Genomic DNA, 22581 nt, shown 5'->3' with positions numbered 1-22581 from the left:
CAGGGGCACCCAGACCGCGCCCCTCGGGGATGGGGACACCGCGCCCCTCGGGGACACCGCGCCGCGCCCCTCGGGGACGGGGATATCGCACCACACCCCTCGGGGACGGGGACACCGCGCCCCTCGGGGACGGAGACACCCGTGCTGCACCCCTCGGGGACAGGGACACCGCGCCGCACCCCTCGGGGACGGGGACACCCACGGTGGCACCCAGCACCAGGTCCCCAGGGTGGCACTGCTCGGGGACACGGTCCCCAGCCCGGCGCCGTGGCACGGCACCCCTGGCGCGGTCCCCAGCCCCGTGTCCCCGTGCCCGGTGGCACGGCACGGGGGTCCCTGGGGACAAGGTCCCCAGCTTTGGTGCCACACCACAGGGTGCTGGGCGCCATGTCCCCCGCTCGGTGCCACACCAGAGGGTCCCCAAACTGGTGCCATGCCACGGGGTCCCTGGGCGCAGTGTCCCCAGCACGGTGCCACACCAGAGGGTCCCCAAACTGGTGCCACGCCACGGGGTCCCTGGGCACAATGTCCCCTGCCTGGTGCCACACCAGACGGTCCCCAAACTGGTGCCATGCCACGGGGTCCCTGGGCGCAGTGTCCCCAGCACGGTGCCACACCAGAGGGTCCCCAAACTGGTGCCATGCCACGGGGTCCCTGGGCGCAGTGTCCCCAGCCCGGTGCCACCAGAGCCCCGGCGCAGCATTCCCAGCACCGGGTCCCCGACCCAGCGGCGGGTGCCCGACCCAGCGGCGGGCACCGTGTCCCCACGTGCAGCGGACGCGTCCCCCCCGCGGCGTCACTCACCGCAGCCGACCTCATCGGAGCGGTCGGGGCAGTCGGGCTCGCGGTCGCACTGGTAGCTGGCGCGGATGCAGGTGCCGCTGGCCACGCACCGGAACTCCGCCGGCCCGCACGCCGCGCCGGGCGCCTTGGTGGCTGCGACGGGGCGGCGCGCGTCAGCGGGGACGGCGGTCACCGCGCCTCGCGTGTGGCCCCGCCGTGCCTCCCCAAACCCCCCCAAACACTCACGGCAGTCGCTCTCGTCCGAGCCGTCGCCGCAGTCGTTCTCGCCGTCGCAACGCCAAAGCTTGAGGGCGCAGTGCCCGTTGCGGCACTTGAACTCGTTGGGTTCGCAGGGCGAGGGGGTGCCTGGGCGGCGGGTTTGGGGGGGGGTCAGCACCCGTGGGCGCCCCCGTCGCCCCAGCCGCCGCGCCGCCGACTCACCGCAAGCCTCCTCGTCGCTGCCGTCGGCGCAGTCGGCCTCGCCGTCGCACAGGTAGTCGCGGGGCACGCAGCGCCCGTCGGCGCAGGGGGCTTCGCCCGCTGGGCACCCGCCCGCCGCCGGTTTGGGGGGGCGCGGGGTGAGGGGGCGGCGGGGGGGGCGGCGAGGGGGCGGCGGTGACCGGGGTGACCGGGCGGGGTGGTGGTGGCGGGGCGGGCGGTGGTGGGGGGCGTCCGCGTCGGGGGGTCTGTGGGGAGGGGGGAGGAGGGGTTATGGGGGGAATGGGGGAATGGGGGGAAATGGGGGTTCGGGGGGGGAAATGGGGGGCTTATGGGGAAATGGGGGAAAATAGGGGGCTTATGGGGGGAAATGATGGGGGAATGGGCAGAAATGGGGGGTTTATGGGGGGAAATAGGGGTACAGGGGGGGTTATGGGGGGAAATGGGGGGGAAATACGGAGGAAATGGCGGGAAATGGGGGAAACGGGGGGTTATGGGGGGAAATGGGGGGTTTATTAGGGAAATGGGGGAAAATACAGAGGAAATGGCGGGAAATGGGGGGAAATGGGGGGTTATGGGGGGAAATATGGAGGAAATGAAGGGAAATGGGGGGCTTATGGGGGAAATAGGGGTACAGGGGGCTATGGCGGGAAATACAGAGAAAATGGGGGGAATGGGGAGGAAATGGAGGTACAGGGGTGTTATGGGGGAAATGGTGGGAAAGGGGGTACAGGGGGGTTACGGGGCAGCGGGGGCGTGGGGCGGCGGGGTCTCTCACCGCAGCCGGCCTCGTCGGAGGCATCGCGGCAGTCGGGGCGGCGGTCGCAGCGATATTCGCCGGCCACGCACTCGCCGCTGCCGCAGGCGAACTCCAGCGGCGTGCAGGTGCGCGGGTGGGGGGTCACTGGTTTTGGGGGGGGGGGGCACACATCAGGGTGACCCCAACACCCACCCGCCAGAAATTTGGGGGGGGGGGGGGGTGGGTGTCGAGTCGCAGCAGTAGCGGGCCGGGCTGTGGGTTCAGGCCGGGGGGCTGACCCCCCCCGCCCCACAGGCCCCCCCCGCCCCACAGCCTCCCCCCCGCCCCACAGGCCCCCCCCGCCCCACAGCCTCCCCCCCAGTGCTCACCAGTGCCCAGGCGCCGGAACTGGAAGCCAAGGGGCGAGGCGGGGTAGGAGGCGACGGAGCCGGCGACCAGCAGGTCCCGCAGGACCCCCCCCAGCTGCGCCTCGTCCCCGTTCCCCTCCGAGCCCACGTCCAGCTCCACGAAGACGTCGCCATCCACCTCCCTGCGGGGGGGGGGGGGAAGCGGGGGTCAGCACCCCAAAATCTCCCTACTGTACCCCGCCCCGGCTTCCCCTGCACTCCCCAAATCCCCCCTGCACCCCCAAACCTCCCCATCACCTCCCACAGCCCCCAAACTTCCCCACCGCCCCCCTCAGCTCCCCGTCACCCCAATCCCACCTCCCAATTCCTCCTGCACCCCAACACCCCCAGCCCCCCCAAACCCCCATCACCCTTAAACACCCCCCAATCCAAACCTCCCAGTCCCCCCACAGCCCCCTCAAACCTCCCCACCACCCCAACCCCCCCAGAGCCCCCCAATCCTCCCCACAGGCCCCCAAACCCCCTCACCGCTCCCCCAAACCCCCCAACCTCCCCATCGCCCCAATCCTCCCCGACCCCCCGTGCACCCCCAAACCTCTCCAGCACCCCCAGCCCCCAAACCCCCCCCCCACCCCCCCCACTTACTTGATGAAGACCACGCTGACCACCTGCTCCCCGGGCACCTTGTAATACTCTGACTCCAGCTGGGGGGGGGCAGAAAACAGGGGCTCAGGGGGCTCCCTTGAGTGCCCCCCCACCCCCGGTATCCCCCCCCCAACTCACCGCATCCACCACGGCCTCGGAAATCTCCCGAAATTCCTCGGATTCAGGGTCCTCCAGCTGCCGGCTGTAGTCGATGCTGCGGGTGAAGTTCACCAGCGCCCGGAAATAAACTGGGGGGGGGGGGGGGGGTCAAAAATGGGGAGGGGGGGTCAAAAATTGGGGGGGGCACCAAAAAGTTGAGGGGGTCTGCACTCCCAAAAAATATCCCTCTGTGACCCCCACCCAGCTGCGACCCCCCCACCCAGCTGTGAGCCCCCCCCCCCCCAAATTTGGTGGTGTCCCCCCAGGATACGGCGCTAAGAGAGAAAAAAAAGTGGGGGTGCAGCGGAGGGGGGGTCCCAAAATGCGTCACTTACTGAGCGGGGGGTCGTCCTCGGGCTCAGCCACCGCCATGCCCGCCGGCGCGGGGGGGGGGCGCGGGGGCTGCGCACCCGGGAGGAGGAGGAGGAGGAGGATGAGGAAGAGGAGGAGGAGGAGAGGAGACAGAGGCTGAGAGCGGTGACGGGGGGGGGGACACCCCCGGGGGCCACCCCACGGCGTCCCCTTACCGGTGGGTGCCAGGCCGAGGGCGGCGGGTGGGTGGCGCCGACCGGCTGCCAGGCGACGCCGCTGCCGTCCTCCCCGCTGCCATCTGTGACGGGGACACGCGCTGGCACGGCGGGGGCACCCACGCGGGGGGGCACCCACCCACGGCGGCACCCACCCGCGGTACCACCCGGTACCCCCCGGTCCCAGTGCAACCGGACAGCGTAAGTGGCAGCCGTGGTGACACCCACCCACCGTGACACCCACCCACCGTGACACCCGGTCCCAGTGCCACCTGCAACGGGGACAGCACCGGCGGCACCCAGCGTGGCACCCAGCTCGGATGGCACCAACCCAGGGTGACATCCCCCCACTCGTGGCACCTGGCGCCAGACGTCACCGGGTCTTGCTGCCATCCGCAACGGGGACAGCACCGGTGGCACCCAGGGTGGCACCCACTCATGGTGGCACCCACCCACCATGGCACCCACTCATGGTGACACCTACCCACAGTGACACCCACCCATGGTGACACCCACCCACCATGGCACCCACTCATGGTGGCACCAACCCAGGTTGGCACCCACTTATGGTGGCACCCACCCACCATGGCACCCACTCATGATGCACCCACTCATGGTGACACCCACCCACCATGGCACCCACTCATGGTGACACCTACCCACAGTGACACCCACCCATGGTGACACCCACCCACCATGGCACCAACCCAGGGTGGCACCCACTCATGGTGGCATCAACCCAGGGTGGCACCCACCCACCATGACACCCACTCATGGTGGCACCCACTCATGATGGCACCCACCCACGGTGACACCCACCCACGGTGACACCCACCCACCATGGCACCCACTCACGGTGACACCCACCCACACCACCTGCGACGGGGACAGCGCGAGCGGCACCCACGGCAGCACCCACTCAGGGTGGCACCCACCCACCCCCCCGGGTGCCGCCCCCCCCCGCGCCCCCTCACCGCCGGACGCCACCAGGTCCTCGTCGTCGGAGAGCTGGGCGTAGTAGCGGCGTCCCCGCGTGCCCCCGACGTGGTCGGCCACCGTGTCCTCGGGGAAGGAGCTCTCGGCCGAGCCGCGGGCGCCCTGGGGGACACGCGTCACCCCCCGCTGGGTGCCAGGCCACGTCACCCGCGCCGCGTGGGGGGGGACACGGGTGGGCGCTGGCAGGGCCGCGGTCGCATAGCTGGGCGCTGCAGTCACGGCCGGCGCGGGGGGGCGGGGGTGAGGTCACGGCCCACCCACCGCATTCCTGCGCCGCCACGGCACCGCCGCGCGGCGGGCACACGCGTGTGCCACCACATGGCGGGGGGGGGGGGCCTGAGCACACGCGTTTGCACCGCTACGCGTGCACCGACACAGGGACGCGTGTGCGCACCGACACGTGGCTGTGCATGCGTGTGTGCACCACTACATGCGTACAGCCTGACACGTGCGTGTGCACACATACATGCACTGACATGGGGATGCCTATGTGCACCTTGACGTGCGGCTGTGCGCACGCGTTTGCACCGCTACACGTATGCATCAACACGGGGACGCGTGTGCATACTGACGCGTGGCTGTGCGCACGCGCTTGCACCACTATGCATGTGCACTGGCACAGGGATACGTGTGCACATCAACACACGGCTGTGCACCGCATTTGCACACCTACACACATGTACCAGCATAGGCATGTGTGCACGCACCAACACGCAGCTGCACACGCGTGTTTGCGCCGTTACGTGTGTGCACCAACATGGGGAACACAGCCCTGTGGGGCTGTGCACGTGTGTTTGCACGACTACGTGTGAGCACTGACACAGGGACACGTGCACACCGACGTGGTTGCGCACACGCATTTGCACTGCTACACGTGTGCACCGACACAGGGACGCGTGTGCACGGTGGCGTGTGGCTGTGCATGCGTGTTTGCATCGCTACAGGTGTGCACCAACACGGGGATGCGTGTGCACACTGACACATGCACGTAACTGCATAACTGCCACGCACGCACACGCGTGCACAGACACCCTGAGTGTGCGTCCGCCCCACCGCCACACGCACGACACGTGTGCGCACCCACATTCGCACCGCCACCCCCGCGCCCCGCCGCACACGCGTGTGCGCTGACACGGCGCCGCCCGCGTTTGCAGCCCTGACCCCGCGTCCACACGCGTGTGCGTGCCCACCCCCCCCCCCGCCCCCCGCGGGTGCCCCCCGGCGCCCGGCGCGGCCAGGAATCCGTCGGGGCAGCATTTTGCTGTGCAAACAAGCGCCGGGGGATTAAGCGGGCGCTGGGGCGGGGGGGGGGACAAAGGGGGGGACGTGGCCGCTCGTCTGCACAATGGGGGGGCTGGGAGGGGGCACCCCGTCCTTGGGGGGGGGGCTCGGGGGGGGAACTGAGGCACGGAGGAGCCCCATGGATGCGCTGAGCATGGGGGTGCTCTGCCATGGGTGCCCCACACGTGCACTGAGCGTGGGGGTGCTCAGCCCCCACTCCCCACTCATGCACTGAGCGTGGGGGGTCCTCTGCCACTTACCCCCACATACGCAGCGAGAGTGGGGGTGCTCAGCCCCCCACTCCCCACACGTGCACTGAGCGAGGGGGTCCTCTGCTCCCACTCCCCACTCATGCACTGAGCGTGGGGGTGCTCAGCCCCCACTCCCCACTCATGCACTGAGCGAGGGGGTCCTCTGCTACTTACCCCCACACACACAGCGAGCGTGCGGGTGCTCAGCCCCCCACTCCCCACACGTGCACTGAGCGTGGGGGTGCTCAGCCCCCACTCCCCACACACGCAGCGAGCGTGCGGGTGCTCAGCCCCCCACTCCCAACACGTGCACTGAGCGTGGGGGTGCTCAGCCCCCACTCCCCACACACGCAGCGAGTGTGGGGGTGCTCAGCCCCCACTCCCCACACGTGCACTGAGCATGCGGGTGCTCAGCCCCCCACTCCCCACACGTGCACTGAGCGTGGGGGTGCTCAGCCCCCACTCATGCACTGAGCATGGGGGTGCTCAGCCCCCACTCCCCACACACGCAGCGAGCGAGGGGGTGCTCAGCCCCCACTCCCCACACGTGCACTGAGCGTGCGGGTGCTCAGCCCCGCCAGGCAGCGGGCCCCCATCCCGGGCGGGCGGAAGGGCGGCCGCCCGTCCCCTCCGTCCCCGCCGAGGGGGGACAATCACCCCTCTCCTGTTACCGGAAACCTCCCCGCGCCGCGGCCCCGCACCCGGACGCCCGGGTTCCCCCCGCCGCCGCGGCACCGCGCCCGGCCGGACGCCGCCGCCGTCGCCGCTCACATTTTCCACTCGCCGGCCCAAATCCTGCCCCGCACCCTGGGGAAAAGGGGGGGGGGGGGGGGGGGCGAGGAAGAGGAGGGTGAGGAAGCACCACCCTGGCCCACGTGTGGCTTCGCACAACGAACCTCGCGCCCCAAATCGGGGGGGGGGGGGGGGAACCACAAAACCCACCCTGAAATTCGGATGGCACTCTGGAATTGGGATGTGACCCCCCCACCCACACCTGAATTTTGCCCCCCAGATTCGGACGTGGCACCAAAATTCGGACGTGACTCCCGAAATTTGGACGTGGCCCCCTCCAGATCTGAATTTCGTCCCCCAAATTTGGACATGTCCCCCCCCCAAATCTGGATTTTGCCCCTCCAAATCGTGATGTGCCCTCATGCGCCCCCCAAAAATTTGAATTTTGTTCCCCCCGCATCTGCATGTGACCCTTTTAAATTTGGATGTGTTCCCAAAATTTGGATGCGACCACCCCCAAATCTGAATTTTGCCTCCCCAAATTCAGATTTTGCCCCCCAAATTTTGGATGTGGCTCCCCCAAAATTTGAACTTTGCCCTTCCAAAACTGGATGTGCCCCCAAAATTTGAATGTGGCCCCAAAATTTGGATGTGGCCCCCCCCCAGAATCTGGATTTTACCCCCAAATCTGGAGGTGCCCCCCCCCTTTACTTCATCCGGGCGAGGAAGAGGAGGTGACGCACAGCAGGAATAATAATCAGGGGGGGTTATTAATAGCAGCCCCCCCCCGCCTTATTGTTCCCCCAAGGTCGCTGCTAAAACGTGTTTCCCCCCCCAGGAAAAAAAAAAAAAAATCTTCCTCCTCTTCTCCTCTTCCTCCTCTTCCTCGTCCCCTGGGGGTGCGGAGCCGGCGTGGCGGGGGGGGGACGGGACACCCCTGGGGTTGGGGAGGGGGGGGTACAGGCAGCTGCTGTCCCCCCCGGGGAATTGGGGGGGAAACGGTGTTTTGGAGGGGGCCCAGGCTGCCCCCCCGCCCCCGCTCTTCCTCCCCCCCCTCCTCCTCCTCCTCCGGCCGGGCCATCTTTGGCCATGGGAGCGCAGCGCGGGGCCACGTGTGCCGGGGGGGGGGGTCCCCACGGGTGACACGCACCCCCCCCCCCCCGCCACCCCCTGCCCTTCGCCGGGCGCCAGCGCGCACTCGCGCGTGCAAGAGCCAGGGCGCCGGGAGCGGCCCCGGGTGGGTGCGGGGGCGCGCACACGCGTGTGCGTGGGCCTCCCCCCCCCTCCTCCCTTTTCCCCACCCCTTCCCCCCGATCCTATCGCACATTCCTGCCCCCCCCCATTAACCCTTCGCAGCCCGCGGGGGGGGGGGGGCACTCCCATCCCACGCCAACCCCCTTCTGTGGAATGCGTGGACCCCCTCCCCCGCATTTTGGGGAGGGGGGCACAACCCTCAGCATCCCGAGTGGGGGGGGGGGGGGATATCGGGGTGCCATCCCACCAGGGTGTCCCCAAAACCAGTAACGGAATGGGGCTGGGGTGGGGTGCAAAGTGGGGATCCCCCCCTCCTCGGGACGTGCGTGGGAGCCCCACGGGGGGGCTTTGCGGGGGGGGGCAGCCCTGCCAGCATGGCCCCGAGCAACAAGGCCCCCTCTGTTCTCGGCCCCGGGCAGCGGCCCAGCCCCAAACCACCCCACTCCCACCCCCACTTCCCACGGGGGGGCGCCCCACACATCGCCACCAGCCCCCCCCCCCACACCCCACCCCACCCCACTCCCCCACCCCGCTTGGGGGGAACCCCTCCCCTCAAACTGGGGAGTGCCCTGTCCCAACCCCCCCTGGGGTGGCGGGGTGACCCCAGCTGGGTGTGACCCCCCCCACCCACCCACCCGGGGCAGCCCCCCCGCGTGGGGGGGTATTTTGGGACAGTTATTTTTAGGGTGGCCGGCGCCACCCGTCACCCTTTTTAAATTTAGCCGGGGGAGGGGGTGCGGGGGGGGGGGGCAGCGCCCCTAAAGTGGGACGCGCCCCGAGACGTGGCCCCCACGCTTTGTGGGGGGCAGTGGGGGGGGGAGGGAGTTAGGGCGCATGGGTGGCTTTGGGGGCGACCCCAAGGCCTCGGGGGGGGACACAGGGTGTGGGGCTGGGGTCCCCACATCCCCCCAGATCCTTCAGGGCACCCCAGCTCCGGGGGGAGGGGTCCCAACTCCGTGAGGCGATCCCAAATCCGTGGGAGGACCCCAGCCCTTTCAGGGGACCCCAATTCCGGGGGGGGATCCCCGCTCCGTGGGGGGATCCCCGCTCCGTGGGGAGGGGCTCCCAGCTCCACGAGGGGACCCCAACCCCTTCAGGGCACCCCAACTCCGTGGGGAGGGGTCCCAGCTCCGTGGGGGCACCCCAGCTCCACGAGGGGACCCCAGCCCCTTTACGGGACCCCAACCCCTCTCGCCCCCATCGCCGGGGGGGTCCCGAATCACGCGTGGCCGGGCCCCACTCACCCCGAGGAAGGTTCCGAGCAGCAGGAGGGCGCCCAGCGCCGCCGGGACCGGTTCCCGCATCGTCCCCGCTCCGGCCCCGCCGGCCCCGTCCCGTCCGGTCCCGTCCCGCTCCGCTCCCGCGTCGCCGCCCGCCCCGGGGCCGCTCCGCCCCCTCCCCTCCCCGGCCCGCGCGGGGCGGGGCCGCGCGGGAGCGCGCCCGCGGGGCGGGAGGGGTGGGGGGTCGGGGAGCGCGCACGAGCGCGGGGGGTTGGAGGGGGGGGGGGCGGGAGGGGCAACTCCGGGAACTTTTTGGAGGCCGCGGGGCGGGGTGGGGGTGGCGTGGGGACGGCGCGGGGCACTTCTGAAAGTTTTAGGGGAACACGCGGGGGCGTGGGGACGCTTCTGTGCACTTGCACGCGGACACGCGGGGGCGTGGGGGCACCTCTGAGAACTTTTACGGGCCACACGGGGGGACACCGTGGGGCAACTCTGGGGACTTTTAGGGGGACACGGGGGTCCGTGGGGACACTCCTGTGAACTTTTAGGGGGACACAGAGGGGCGTGGGGACACTCCTGTGAACTTTTAGGGGGCGTGGGGACACCGTGGGTCAGCTCTGAGGACTTTTAGGGGGACGTGGGGTGCGTGGGGACGCCGTGGGGGCCCGGGGGGGGGGGCACCTCTGAGAACTTTTAGAGGGACACGGGGGTCCGTGGGGACACTTCTGTGACCGTGCATGGGGACACGCGGGGGCGTGGGGACACCTCTGTGAACTTTTAGAGGTGCGTGGGCACGCCGTGGGGGTAGCTCCGTGGACTTTCAGGGGGACACACAGGCGAGGGGACACTCCCGTGAACTTCTGCGGGGACTCGGGGGTGCGTGGGGACACCGCGGGGCACCTCCGTGAACTTTTTTTCGGGGACATGGGGTGCGTGGGGCCACCGTGCGGCAGCTGTGGGAAGTTGCATGGGGACACGCGGGGACACCTCTGGGAACTTTTAGGGGGACACGGGGTGCGTGGGGACACCTCGGGGGAGTCGCTCGAGGACACGGGGGGGCGTGGGGGGAGGGGGCATGGGGACCCCGAGAGGTCCCTCTGTGCGCGCCCAAGGGGACACGGGAGACCGTGGGGACACAAAGCACTCACCGGACCCCGTGGGACCCCGCAGCCCCCCCGGCACGTGGGGCAGTGTGGGGGCAATAGGGGGCACAGGGGCTCTAGGGGCTGTGGGGGTCCCAGGGGGGTGGGGCAGTATGGGGGCTATAGGGGGCACAGGGGCTCTAGGGGCTGTGGGGGTCCCAGGGGGGTGGGGCAGTATGGGGGCTATAGGGGCACAGGGGCTGTGGGGGTCCCAGGGGCGGGGGCAGTATGGGGGCTATAGGGGCACAGGGGCTGTGGGGGTCCCAGGCCGTGGGGCAGTATGGGGGCTATAGGGGGCACAGGGGCTCTAGGGGCTGTGGGGGTCCCAGGGGCAGGGGCAGTATGGGGGCTATAGGGGGCACAGGGGCTGTGGGGGTCCCAGGCCGTGGGGCAGTATGGGGGCTATAGGGGGCACAGGGGCTGTGGGGGTCCCAGGGGCGGGGGCAGTATGGGGGCTATAGGGGCACAGGGGCTGTGGGGGTCCCAGGCCGTGGGGCAGTATGGGGGCTATAGGGGGCACAGGGGCTCTAGGGGCTGTGGGGGTCCCAGGGGCAGGGGCAGTATGGGGGCTATAGGGGGCACAGGGGCTGTGGGGGTCCCAGGCCGTGGGGCAGTATGGGGGCTATAGGGGGCACAGGGGCTGTGGGGGTCCCAGGCCGTGGGGCAGTATGGGGGCTATAGGGGCACAGGGGCTGTGGGGGTCCCAGGCCGTGGGGCAGTATGGGGGCTATAGGGGGCACAGGGGCTGTGGGGGTCCCAGGCCGTGGGGCAGTATGGGGGCTATAGGGGGCACAGGGGCTGTGGGGGTCCCAGGGGCAGGGGCAGTATGGGGGCTATAGGGGGCACAGGGGCTGTGGGGGTCCCAGGGGCAGGGGCAGTATGGGGGCTATAGGGGCACAGGGGCTGTGGGGTCCCAGGCCGTGGGGCAGTATGGGGGCTATAGGGGGCACAGGGGCTGTGGGGGTCCCAGGCCGTGGGGCAGTATGGGGGCTATAGGGGCACAGGGGCTGTGGGGGTCCCAGGGGCAGGGGCAGTATGGGGGCTATAGGGGCACAGGGGCTCTAGGGGCTGTGGGGGGCACCAGGGGCGGGTTTGGGGGGTCCATAGGGGCACATAGGTCCAGAGGGGTGGCGTGGGGGTATGGGGGGGCACCGGGGGGGGCCATAGGGGCACAGAGTGGTGGCAGGGGTACGGGGGGCTATAGGGGTGGGGGGGTGGGGGGTCCATAGGGGCACAGAGGGGTGGCGTGGGGGTATGGGGGGGCACCAGGGGCGGGGGGGCACAGAGGGGTGGCGGGGGGGTTTGCGGGGCACCAGGGGCGGGAGGGGGGGTCCATAGGGGCACAGAGGGGTGGCAGGGGGGTTTGGGGGGGCACCAGGGGTGGGGGGCTATGGGGTCCATAGGGGTGCACCTGGCAGGGTGCCGGGTGCCACGTCCCCCCCAGGCTGGGGTTAATGGTTAACACCCCCCCACCCCCTACCCCCAGGTGGGCGCCGGCTGCCCCGTTCCCAGGGGTGCCCTTGGGTGCCCCCCCCCCCGTGGTGGGGGGGTATTTAAGGCCGGCAGCTGCCCCCCGTGGGCCCAGCCTGCGCCCCCCACCGCCATGCTGAGCCTCCTCCTGCTGCTGCTGGCCGCCGGTGAGCCGTCCCCCCCCCACCCCACTCGTGTCCCCCACCCACCCGTGGGTGCCGGGGGGGTGACGGGTGCCCCGCTCCCCGCAGGCGACCGGGCCTCGGCGCTGCCGGACCCCCGGGTGGTGAACGGGGAGGACGCCCCCCCCTACAGCTGGCCCTGGCAGGTGAGGGGGGCTGCGGGGCGGGGGGAGGGGGGGGCACCCACGGGTGCTGCGGCACCCACTCGTGTCTCACCCCCCCAACCCCACCCCGCAGATCTCGCTGCAGTACGAGCGGGACGGCGCCTTCCGCCACACCTGCGGGGGGACCCTCATCGCCCCCCAATGGGTGATGACGGCCGCCCACTGCATCTCGTGAGGGACCCCCGCCCCGGGCCGGGGGGGCAGGGGGTGCTGGGGGGGGGGGGTGCAGGAATGGGCACAGAGATGGGTGCAGGGGGTACCGGGGGTCCTGGGGGGGTGGGGGTGTAGGGGGATGCGGGGGGGTGCTGGGGGGGGGGGGGTGCAGGAATGGGCACAGAGATGGGTGCAGGGGGTACCGGGGGTCCTGGGGGATGTGGGGGTGTAGGGGGATGTGGGGGGTGCAGGGTGCAGGGGGGATGTAGGGTGCGGGGGGGAGTGGGGTGCAGGGATGGGCACAGAAATGGGCGCAATGGGGGTGCTGGGGGCTGCAGGGGGGTAGTGGGGGGCAGGGATGGGTGCAAGGGATGTGCAGGGAGGGGTGTGGGGTGCCAGGGGGTGCTGGGGGCAGGGTGGGTGCAGGGGGGTGCAGCGGGGGTGCAGGGGAGACTGGGGATGCAGGGAGGGGGGGAAAGGGGCGCACAGAAGGCGCTGGGTGCAGGGGGGTGCAGGGTGCAGGGGGGGTTGTAGGAGGGGTGTAGGGCTGGGTGCAGGGGGGGTGCGGGGTGCAGGGGGGGTGTGGGAAGGTTGTAGGGATGGGTGCAGGGGGGGTGCGGGGTGCAGGGGGGGTGTGGGAAGGTTGTAGGGATGGGTGCAGGGGTGTGCGGGGTGCAGGGGGGGTGCGGGGTGCAGGGGGGGTGCAGGAAGGGTGTAGGGATAGGTGCAGGGGGGTGCAGGGTGCAGGGGGGGTGCAGGTAGGGTGTAGGGCTGGGTGCAGGGGGGTGCAGGGTGCAGGGGGGGTGCGGGGTGCAGGGGGGTGCAGGAAGGGTGTAGGGATAGGTGCAGGGGGGGTGCAGGGTGCAGGGGGGGGTGTGGGAAGGTTGTAGGGATGGATGTGGGGGGCTGCAGGGGGGTTGTAGGTGCGGGGGGGTGCGGAGGGGGTGCCGTGCCCCTGACCCCCCCCCCGTGCCCCCAGCTCCTCGCTCACCTACGAGGTGGTGCTGGGCGAGTACGACATGGGCGCGGGGGAGGGCCCCGAGCAGCGCGTCCCCGTGGACCCCGGCGACATCTTTGTCCACCCCAAATGGAGCAGCTCCTGCGTGGCCTGCGGGTGAGCGGGGTCCCTGGGGCGGGAGGGGTGGGGTCCCCCCCGGGAACCCCCCCGCCCACCCGTGACCCGCGTCCCCGCACGGCAGCAATGACATCGCCCTGCTGAAGCTGCGGCACCCGGCGGTGCTGAGCACCCAGGTGCAGACGGGACGGCTGCCGCCCGCGGGCACGGTCCTGCCCGACGGGTACCCCTGCACCCTGAGCGGCTGGGGACGGCTGAGCAGTGCGTCCGGGGGGAGAGGGGGACGGGGAGGTGGGGGGACAGCTGGGGAGGTGGTTGGAGGGATGGATGGATGGGGAGATGGTTGGGGAGGAGGCTGGGGAGGTCGTTGGGGAGATGGAGGAGGTTGGAGGGATGGATGGGGAGATGGATGGCGAGGTGGTTGGGGAGATGGAGAAGGTTGGAGGGATGGAGGGATGGATGGGGAGATGGTTGGGGAGATGGATGGGGAAGTGTTTGGGGAGACGGAGGAGGTTGGAGGGATGGATGTGGGATGGAGGAGGACATGGAGGGATGAAGGGATGGATGGGGAGATGGATGGGGAGAGACAGATGGGGAAACGGTTGGAGGCATGGATGAGGAGATGGTTGGGGAGGTGGTTGGAGGGATGGATGGAGGGATAAATGGGGAGATGCATGTGAGATGAGGAGGAGATGGATGGGGAGATGGAGGAGGAGATGAATGAGGAGATGGTTGGAGGAATGGATGGATGGGGAGGTGGTTGGGGAAATGCAGGAGGAGACAGTTGGAGGGAGGGATGAGGAGATGGAGGAGGAGATGGACAGAGGGATGGATGGTTGGAGGGACTGAGGGGGGAGATGGGTGGGGGGATGGATGGGGGATGGAGGGATGGATGGAGAGATGGGGAGATGGACGGGAGATGGAGGAGAAGATGGCTGGGAGGTAGATGAGAGACGGAGGGATGGACGGGGAGCTGGAAAGGGAGATGGTTGGGGAGACGGAGGGGTGGATGGATGGTGGAGGAGATGGAGAAGACGGATGGCGGGACGGATGTGGAATGGCTGACGGATGGTTGGACGGCTGGATGGTAGCACGGATGGTCGGGCACGGGCCAGCCAGGGCAGGACGCTGGGCGCGGGGCCCCCCAGCCCCGCTGACGCCCGGTTGGCAGCTGGGGGGCCGCTGCCGGAGCGGCTGCAGCAGGCGGTGCTGCCCGTGGTGGCCTACGACCGCTGCACCCGGCTCGACTGGTGGGGCCCCCTCGCCATCCGCCGCACCATGATCTGCGCCGGCGGCGGCGAGCAGGCCGGCTGCAACGTGAGCAACCACGCCGGGGCGGGGGGAGACGCGCCGGGACCCCCGCCCCGGCGCTGGCCCCCTCACCCCTCCTGCACCCCAGGGCGACTCGGGGGGTCCCCTGAACTGCCAGGCGGCCGACGGGCACTGGGAGGTGCACGGCATCGCCAGTTTCGTCTCGGCGCTGGGCTGCAACGCGCCCAAGAAGCCCACCGTCTTCACCCGCGTCTCCGCCTTCGAGGACTGGATCGCCGAGGTGAGGGGCCGCGGGGGCGGGGGTGTCGGGGGGCCGGGGTGCTGGGGTGTCGAGGCGCAGGGGGTGCTGGGGTGCCAGGGTGCCGGGGAAATGGGATGCCGCGGTGTCAGGGTGCTTGGGGTGCCGGGGCACAGGGGTGATGGGGTACTGGGGTCCCAGCACACCAGGGCACTGGGATGCCAGGGTGTAGGGATGCTGGGATGCTGGGGTGCTGGGATGTCCAGTTGTTGGAGTAACAGGGTGCTGGGGTAACAGGGTGCTGGGGTAACAGGGTGCTGGGGTACCGGGGTGCTGGGGTGCCCAGTTGTTGTAATATCAGGGTGCCAGGGCACTGGGATGTCAGGGTGACAAGGTGTCAGGGTGCTTGGGGTGCCAGGGTGATGGGGCCCTGGGGTGCTTGGGCACCATGGTGCTGGGGTGCTGGGGTGCCAGGGCACTGGGATGCCACATGCCGGGATGCTGGGGTACCAGGGTGCTGGGGTACCAGGGTGCTGGGGTGCTGGGATGTCCAATTGTTGAAGTAACAGGGTACCAGGATGCTGGGGTGCCCAGTTGTTGGAATATCAGGGTGCCAGGGCACTGGGATCCCAGGGTGTCGGGATGCTGGGGTACTGGGGTGCTGGGATGTCAGGGCGCCAAGGCACCAGTGTCCCAGGGTGCTGGGTGCCACAGTGCCAGGGTGCCGCACCCCCCTGCACCTCCCCCTCCCTTGCAGACCATGAGCCAGAATTGAGCGCGGCGGCGGCGGCGGCGGCGAGTTCCCGGCGCAGTGACGGGCAAATAAACCCACAGCTCTGGCACCACTCGTGTCCCTGCGCCGGGGCGGGGCTGGCGTGGGGGCGGCCGGCGTCGGGGCACCGGGCGAGCGGGGGGGCACCCAGGGGCGCCCAGATACCAGGGGGACGGGCACCCAGAGACACCCAGGTGCCGCGGGGACGGGCGCCCGCGAGGCAGAGGGACGAGCGCCCCGAGGCGCCTTGACGCCACAGCGATGGTCACCCTGATGGGTGGCCACCAGACCGGGTGCCCCGAGGCGGCGGGCACGGTCCCCTCCAGGCGCCCCAGGCCTGGCCGGCCATGGCGGTGGCCCCTCTCCCGTCGCCGTCGCTTCGCAACCGCCACCGCCGGCGCGTGACCGGCGAACAAAGAGCCCTTTCACCGACGACCCCGCCGCGGCCAGCACCCCTGGGACTCCCCCGGCCCGGGCACCCCGGGTCCCCCAAACCCCACCCAGGCGCCTCGCGGGGACGGGTGCTCCAGGCACCCCCTCCATTCCCCCGCGGATCGGCGTGGAAAATTCCGGCCGCGGGGTGCTGGGGCTGTATAAGTTTTATTGGCCCCTTGTCACCGCGTCCCGCGGGACCTTTGCTCTCCCCGCGGTGGCCCAGCATCGCCGCCGTCCTCCACCAGTGCCGCCGGGGTGGGGGGGGGAGGGCTGAGACCGCCCCAACTCGTGACACCCTTGCACAAGTGGGTGCTGCCCGCCCGAGGGCATGGGGGCGGGGGACACACACCTAATCCGTTCTGGTGGGCGTGGGGTGGGGGCACCGGCTGGGACCCCCCCCGGCACCGTGGTTCGGCTCGGGGTCGCGCTGCCCGTCAGGTGGCAGCGGGGCGCAGGGGGCAGCAGCAGGGCGGTGCTGGGGTGCCGTGGGGCTGGGGTGGGTGCCGTGGGGATGCTGTGGGTGCCATGGGGCTGGGGTGGGTGCCGTGGGGATGCGGTGGGTGCCGTGGGGATGCTGTGGGTGCCGTGGGGCTCACCTGGGTGCCATGAGGCTGGCGTGGGTACCATGAGGCTGGCTTGGGTGCCGTGGGGCTGGCTTGGGTGCCATGGGGATGCTGTGAGCGCCGTGGGGCTCACCTGGGTGCCGTGGGGCTCACCTGGGTGCCGTGGGGCTGCTGTGGGCGCCGTGGGGCTCACCTGGGTGCCGTGGGGCTCACCTGGGCGCCGCGAGCACGGCGCGCTTACCACAACCCCAAGACGGGCGCTGCCGGCCCGGTGTGGGCGGTGCGGGCCCCGGCACGGGCGCCCCACGGCTGGCAAAGGTGCTGCGAGCGTGGCATGGGTGGTTCACACCTGGCACGAGCTCCGCACGCCTGGCGCGGGCACCGAGCGCCTGGCACGGGCGCCGCCAGCTTGGCACGGGCCCTGCGAACCTGGCACGGGCGCCCGGGCCCCCCCCGGGGGGGGGCAGCTCCTCCCTCGCCGGTGGTGCCAGCCGCCTCCGAAAACCCCCCGTGTCCTCTGGCCGGACCCACCCCCGGCGGGGTGACTCAGCCGGCGAAGCCTTTCCTTATATAACGCGGCGTCGCCGCGCGCGTCGGGCGAGCGCTCGCTGGGCCGCCCCTGCCTCGGTTTCCCCCCCGCCGGGGCGTCGCCGCCGCCGCCGCCGCCGTCGCCGCAGCCATGTGGATGGTGTCGCCGCCGGTCGGTAAGTGCCAGCTCGACGCCCCGGCGCCGCTCGGCCCCCTTCGAAGGCGGCTTCCTCCCGCAAAAAACCCCCAAAACCGTCGGTTTAGCGGGGGGCTCGGCGGAAAAAAGAAGGGTCGGCGGCCCAGCGCCGCCCGCTCGGCCCTGGGAGTTGGGGCAGAAAAGCGTCAAAAACGGTGAAGCGGCCCCAAAAACCAGGTGAATTCTGCGCCTCTCCCGGCTGAACCCCCTTCGCCCTCATCCCCGGGGGGGTGTGACCCTTCTGGGGGGGCACAACGCACACGGGCTCACGCGGGAAGAGCCCAAATCGCCTTTTTTTCCCCTCAAAAAAAGCCACAAATCCCACCGGCAGCGGCGCGGGGCGGAGGAATTCCTTCCCGCCCCAGCCTTCGCTTTTGGGGTTAGAAACGCCGGGAACGGGCAACTTTGGGCTCCATGGCGATGCCCGGGCATTGTGACGCTCGCCAGCGCCTGGATCCGGCACGGCAGCGGCACCGGTGACCCTCCCCGGAGGGGGCCCGATCCTGCCCGGCGCTGGGGAGGGGTAAGGACGGCGCCAGCGAACCCCAAAATCGCCGGGTTTCGTCCCTTTTCGCCTTCGCAGACCCCAAAACCCGGCGGCTTCGCTCCAACCGGGGCAAAGAAGCGGACGGGGGGGCGGGGGGTGGGGAGGGCCAGCGCCGCGCGCCGGCTCGAGCTCCCCAAAACCACCGGCTCCGGCTAAATCCGAGGCGGCGGCGGCGGAGCGAGCGGCTGAGATTTTTTTTTTTTTTTTTTGTCTTTTCCATCCTCGCCCGCTCGCCTCAGCGCTCGGCCCGCGCCGGCGGCCCGGGGCGCGGTGTCCAAAGGTCAGCGGGCGGCGCGCGCCCAGCCGCCGACCCCGGCCGGATTCCCAAACCCAGGAACGCGTTTGGGTTTTGGGGGGTCTTTTTTTTTTTTTTTTTTTCTCTTTAATTTTTTTTTTCGGGTTGTCGTTTGGCGCACCGCAGAGCCGCGCCGGCGACGGAGCGAGGAGTCGGCCCCGGGCCGGGCCGGGAGCGGGCGCAGGGGGGCGGCGAGGGGAGCGGGTGGCTCTTGCTGTGCTCTGACGTCCTGTTTTCTTGCAGATGAAGGATCTCCCCAGCTTGCCTGGCTTTGGGACCACGGCACAGGCAGGGCGCAAAGCCCTCTAGTAGGACATGACCCTTAAACTCTGTCTCTAAAGCTTAGCTCTATAGGTATATAAGATCAATAGAGCTTAAAACCGGGGTTGGCTTTTAGTCTAAGCTTGGGTTTGGATTTATTTCTCGTCTTTTCTCGGTTTTTTTTTAATTTTTGCAGTTCTTTTATCGGTTTATTTGGTTTGATTTTCGCCTCCGGCGGGTAGATAAGAGGCAGGGCTTGCAAAAAGGAGAAAAAAAAAAATATATATATTTTAAAAAATCCCAGCGCTTGCTAAAAGGCTTCGGGGGCTTCGGTTCGAGGAGGGGGAAGAGCCAGCCAGGCTCCCGCCGTCGGAAGCGCCCCCCCCCCGCCTCCCCCCCAAATCTCCTCCGGCCCCTTCCCAGCGCTGGAAGGGGTGAGGGAGCGGGGGGCTGCGGGGCTTCGCCTCCCCCCTCGCACCGACTCGGGGTGGGAGGGGGGGCGGGGGGGGTTTAAAACAACTCCCCGGCGGGAAAGCGGCGGGAGGTCCCGCCCTTCAGCGGCCGCCCGGCGGCTCCGCAGGTGTTTTCCAGCCCACGAAGAAGCTGTTCCTGAGCGAGCGCGCGGGCCGGGGCCGGACGCTGGAGTTCATCCGGAAGAACGCGGCCAACGGGCTCTCGGTGGCCAACCTGGTGGCGGGGCTCTCCTCCGTCCTCTGCAGCCTCAACAGGTGGGGGGGAAAAAGGGGTGAAAGGTGAAATTTAGGGGTGACAAAGCGGGGAGCCGGCCGGTTTCTGCCCTCTCCGCTCCCCCCCCCCCAGGCAATACCAGCACTCGTGCTGGCTGCTGCTGGTCGGGTTCCTGCTCGACCTGGCCGACGGAGCCGTCGCCCGACAGCTCGACGCCTGCTCGGCGCTGGGTGAGTCCGTCCCCGCCGCCCCCCCAAAAAACCCGCCGCCGGGGGGTTCTCCCCCTGCCCTCTAACCCGCCCGGCAGCCGCCCGCTCGCCGCCCGCAGGTGCCAAACTGGACGATTTTGCCGATTTCACCACCTTCGGGCTGGCCACGGCGCTGCTGCTGCAGCCGCGCGGCGTCCCGGGCGGGCTGCTGGCCATCGCCTACGTGCTGGCCGTGTTCGCGCGCCTCTGCTTCTTCTCCAGCGGTGAGCCGGGCGTTTCGGGGGGCGCGGGGGCGTGGCGTGGGGGGGTTTCCCCGCTCCGGCTCAACGTCCCCGGCACCCGCAGGGATCCCCTTCACCTACCGGGGGCTGCCCTGCCCCTACGCCTCGTCGCTGCTGGCGGCCACCTTCCTGCTGACGGGGGGGCAACGTGACGCTGCTGCGCGTCGCCGCCGCCGCCATGATCCTCTTCATGTGGACCGCGGCTCCTACCCCCACGACAGAGTGCTGGAGTCGCAGCGCTGGAAGAAAGCGGTTTACGCGGGAGGTAAGGGGGACGAGAACCCGGGGAGGGGTTAGTTCAGCCCCGGCGGGGGAGGAGGAGGAGGAAGGAGCAGGTGCCGAAGGCTCTTCCCGACCCGCAGGGGTGGCGGCCGTGCTCTTCTCGCCGGCGGCGGTGGCCTCCGTCTACTGCCTCGCCTGGTCGACGTCCTACATCCTCTTCCCCTTCGCCGTCTGGAGCCGCAAAGCCTAAACCCCGCCTTCGCCTAACGCCTAGTAAAGCCTTCCTCCTCCTCCTCCTCCTCGCTCTCGGGTGCCGTCTCCTCCGCTTCTCGCCAAAACGCGGGCGCCTGCTCAGAAACGGGACGGACGGAGCGGCTGGCGAAGCCCGCAGCGGGGGAACCCCAAAAGACGCGCGAGCCCCCGCCCCGCCGCGGAGACCCCAAACCCCTCTGGCGCGGGGGAAGGAGCAGGAAATTTAGGGATCGCTCCCCCGCTGCGCATCGTTAAGTCATTGCAAGGGGGGGTTACACCCCCGAAAGCGAGGATGCCCCCCAGCGCGGCGAGGAAGGCGCCGCTCCGTCTCCAGAGGGAATTCCGAAGCCCGGTTCTCCGGCGGCGCGGCGGTGCCGGTTATTTACCCTCTCCCCCCCCGTCGGTGTCGGCGCGCCGGGGCGCGGGAGGGGCAGGGAGGCGCGAGGGGAACGCGGATCCGAAGCCGGCCATCCGAACTCTCTGGAAAAGCCGGCGGCCGGAGGGCGCGTGGGCGGAGGAAGGAAGCGAAGGTCAAACCTTGCGCCGAGCGGCGGAGAGGAACGCCCGGGGGGTCCCCGGGGAGGCCCCCCCCGCAGCGCGAGCAGCTGCGAGGGCTGGATGCGGCCCCCGCCAGACCGCCCCCCCCCTTTTCCCACCCCGGGGAGCGGCCGAATCCAGGCAGCGGGAGGGCAGGACCCTGCCCCTCGGCCGAGGCCTCGCTCGGCGCGGGGCCGGCCGGAGCTGGCGACCGGCGCGCGCAGCTGCTCTGGCGCGCGGCCCCCCCATCCGGCCTCCCCCCGCGCCGTTCCCACCGGCGCCGAGCCGCAGCCGCCCAGGGACCCGCGGGCGGAGGGAACGTGGAACAGCCACGCGTTTTATTTAGAAAAAACAACCCGAAAAAAAGCGGTTATTTGGTAATAAATAAGAAAGGGGTCAGAAAAGGGGGCGGGCGGCAGGCGGGGGGGTCCGGGGGGGCCGCGCGCCGCCTCACTCTCCGGAGGCCTGCATCTGCTTGCAGAAGGAGTCGAACTGCTGCTGCTCCAGCTCCGTCATCACCCGTTGAGGGCGTAAATCTGCGGGAGAGGGGGGAAAGCAAAACTAAAAGAGGTGAGGGAGGCGCAGGGGGGACACTGGCCTCCAGCGCTGTCCCCCCCCCCCAGCCCCCGGCGCTCACCTCCGCCCTCTGCCTCTGCTTCAGCTCCTGCTGGGCCGACTTCTGCTTGGCCTTCTCCAGGCGAGCGGCCGGCTCCCGGGGCTTCGGCCGCTCCTTCCGCCCGCCCCCGCCGGGCTCCATGGCTGCGGCGGTGGGGGGGTCACCCCAGGGCCCCCCGCTGCCCCCAGCCCCACGGACAGCCCCCCCCAGGCCTGCAGCTCTACCCTGCCCCATGGCCCTCCCACATCCCACACCCCCCCCCAGCCAACCCGGGCCCCCACCAGCACCCTGAGCCCCACGGGTGCCCCCCACAACACCCCCAGCTCCCTCCCGGCCCCCTCAGCTGCCCCTGCTCCCCACACTCCGCCCCACAGCCGCTCCCCACCGGCTCTACAACCGCCCCCAACCACTCCTGCCCCGCAAACCCTCTCCAGGCCCGCAGCCGCCCTCTCAGCCCCCCATGGCCCACAAGCCCCCACAGCCCCCCTGCCCCACAGCTCCCCCTCAGCCCCAGAGCCGCCCGCACCCCACAGGCCCCCCAGCCCCTCCACGCCCCCCCCCCCCGGCCCCATAGCCCCCAGGTCGCCCAATGCCCCTCCCCCCCCGCTGCCCCCCGGCCGGTACCAGCGGGGCCGTGCCCGGGCCAAGATGGCGGCGAGGCGCCGCCCGCTCGGCGCGCCGCTGCCCGGCCTGGGGCGCACGCGCAGCCCGCCTCCCTCCGCCGCCGCCGCGCATGCGCGGGGCAGCCGCCGCCGAGCGCCCAAGCGGAGCCGGCGAGCGGAACAGCGCCACCTGGCGGCGGGAGGTGCTCCCCGTTTTTCCCCACTGCCCCAGTACAGCCCGCCCCCTAAACACCACACCCTAAACACCACACCCCTAAACACCACACCCAGTACAGCCCACCCCTAAACACCACACCCTAAACACACACCCCAGTACAGCCACCCCCTAAACACCACACCCCAGTACAGCCCACCCCTAAACACCACACCCCTGAACATCCCACCCTACAGCCACTCCCTATACAGCCCACCCTCTATACATCACACCCCTATATAGCTCACCCCCCGAACATCCCACCCCTATACAGA

The 22581-nt window shown here is 70.2% G+C and overlaps 4 protein-coding genes across 4 annotated transcripts in view; 2 read left to right on the top strand and 2 right to left on the bottom strand.

The window, feature by feature from the left end:
* The window catches only part of HSPG2 (heparan sulfate proteoglycan 2), a 41767-nt gene extending 32222 nt beyond the window's left edge, over positions 1-9545 (bottom strand). The window contains 12 exon segments of the mRNA XM_086764368.1: positions 805-936; positions 1030-1149; positions 1225-1411; positions 1414-1469; positions 2000-2125; positions 2350-2510; positions 2974-3032; positions 3112-3221; positions 3468-3534; positions 3660-3742; positions 4634-4757; positions 9418-9545. Coding sequence (XP_086620494.1) covers positions 805-936; positions 1030-1149; positions 1225-1411; positions 1414-1469; positions 2000-2125; positions 2350-2510; positions 2974-3032; positions 3112-3221; positions 3468-3534; positions 3660-3742; positions 4634-4757; positions 9418-9477 — 1285 coding nt within the window. The 5' untranslated portion in view covers positions 9478-9545.
* Positions 9546-10308: 763 nt separating this feature from the next.
* CELA3B (chymotrypsin like elastase 3B) lies at positions 10309-15931 on the top strand. The gene is made up of 9 exons (XM_086764356.1): positions 10309-10322; positions 12022-12172; positions 12257-12333; positions 12425-12522; positions 13484-13618; positions 13704-13840; positions 14751-14896; positions 14979-15131; positions 15847-15931. Exons 2-9 carry the CDS (start codon positions 12139-12141, stop codon positions 15862-15864), a joined length of 798 nt encoding a protein of 265 aa, XP_086620482.1. The 5' UTR covers positions 10309-10322; positions 12022-12138; the 3' UTR covers positions 15865-15931.
* A 1444-nt stretch (positions 15932-17375) lies between these two features.
* Positions 17376-20381, top strand: TMEM269 (transmembrane protein 269). The gene is given in 8 exon segments (XM_086764358.1): positions 17376-17563; positions 19267-19414; positions 19506-19603; positions 19702-19845; positions 19928-20001; positions 20003-20054; positions 20057-20128; positions 20226-20381. Coding segments are annotated over 8 exon segments (723 nt in total). The 5' UTR covers positions 17376-17538; the 3' UTR covers positions 20336-20381.
* Positions 20382-21190: 809 nt separating this feature from the next.
* Positions 21191-22215, bottom strand: SVBP (small vasohibin binding protein). The gene is given in 4 exon segments (XM_086764367.1): positions 21191-21395; positions 21398-21410; positions 21512-21633; positions 22115-22215. Coding segments are annotated over 3 exon segments (204 nt in total). The 5' UTR covers positions 21632-21633; positions 22115-22215; the 3' UTR covers positions 21191-21324.
* Between the last annotated feature and the right edge of the window lie 366 nt (positions 22216-22581).

The sequence above is a fragment of the Chlamydotis macqueenii genome, chromosome 21, assembly GCF_036417535.1.
Source record: "Chlamydotis macqueenii isolate bChlMac1 chromosome 21, bChlMac1.mat, whole genome shotgun sequence".
NCBI lineage: Eukaryota > Metazoa > Chordata > Aves > Otidiformes > Otididae > Chlamydotis > Chlamydotis macqueenii.
Note: the sequence above shows the minus strand (reverse complement) of the source record. Positions and strands in the feature narration are given on the sequence as shown.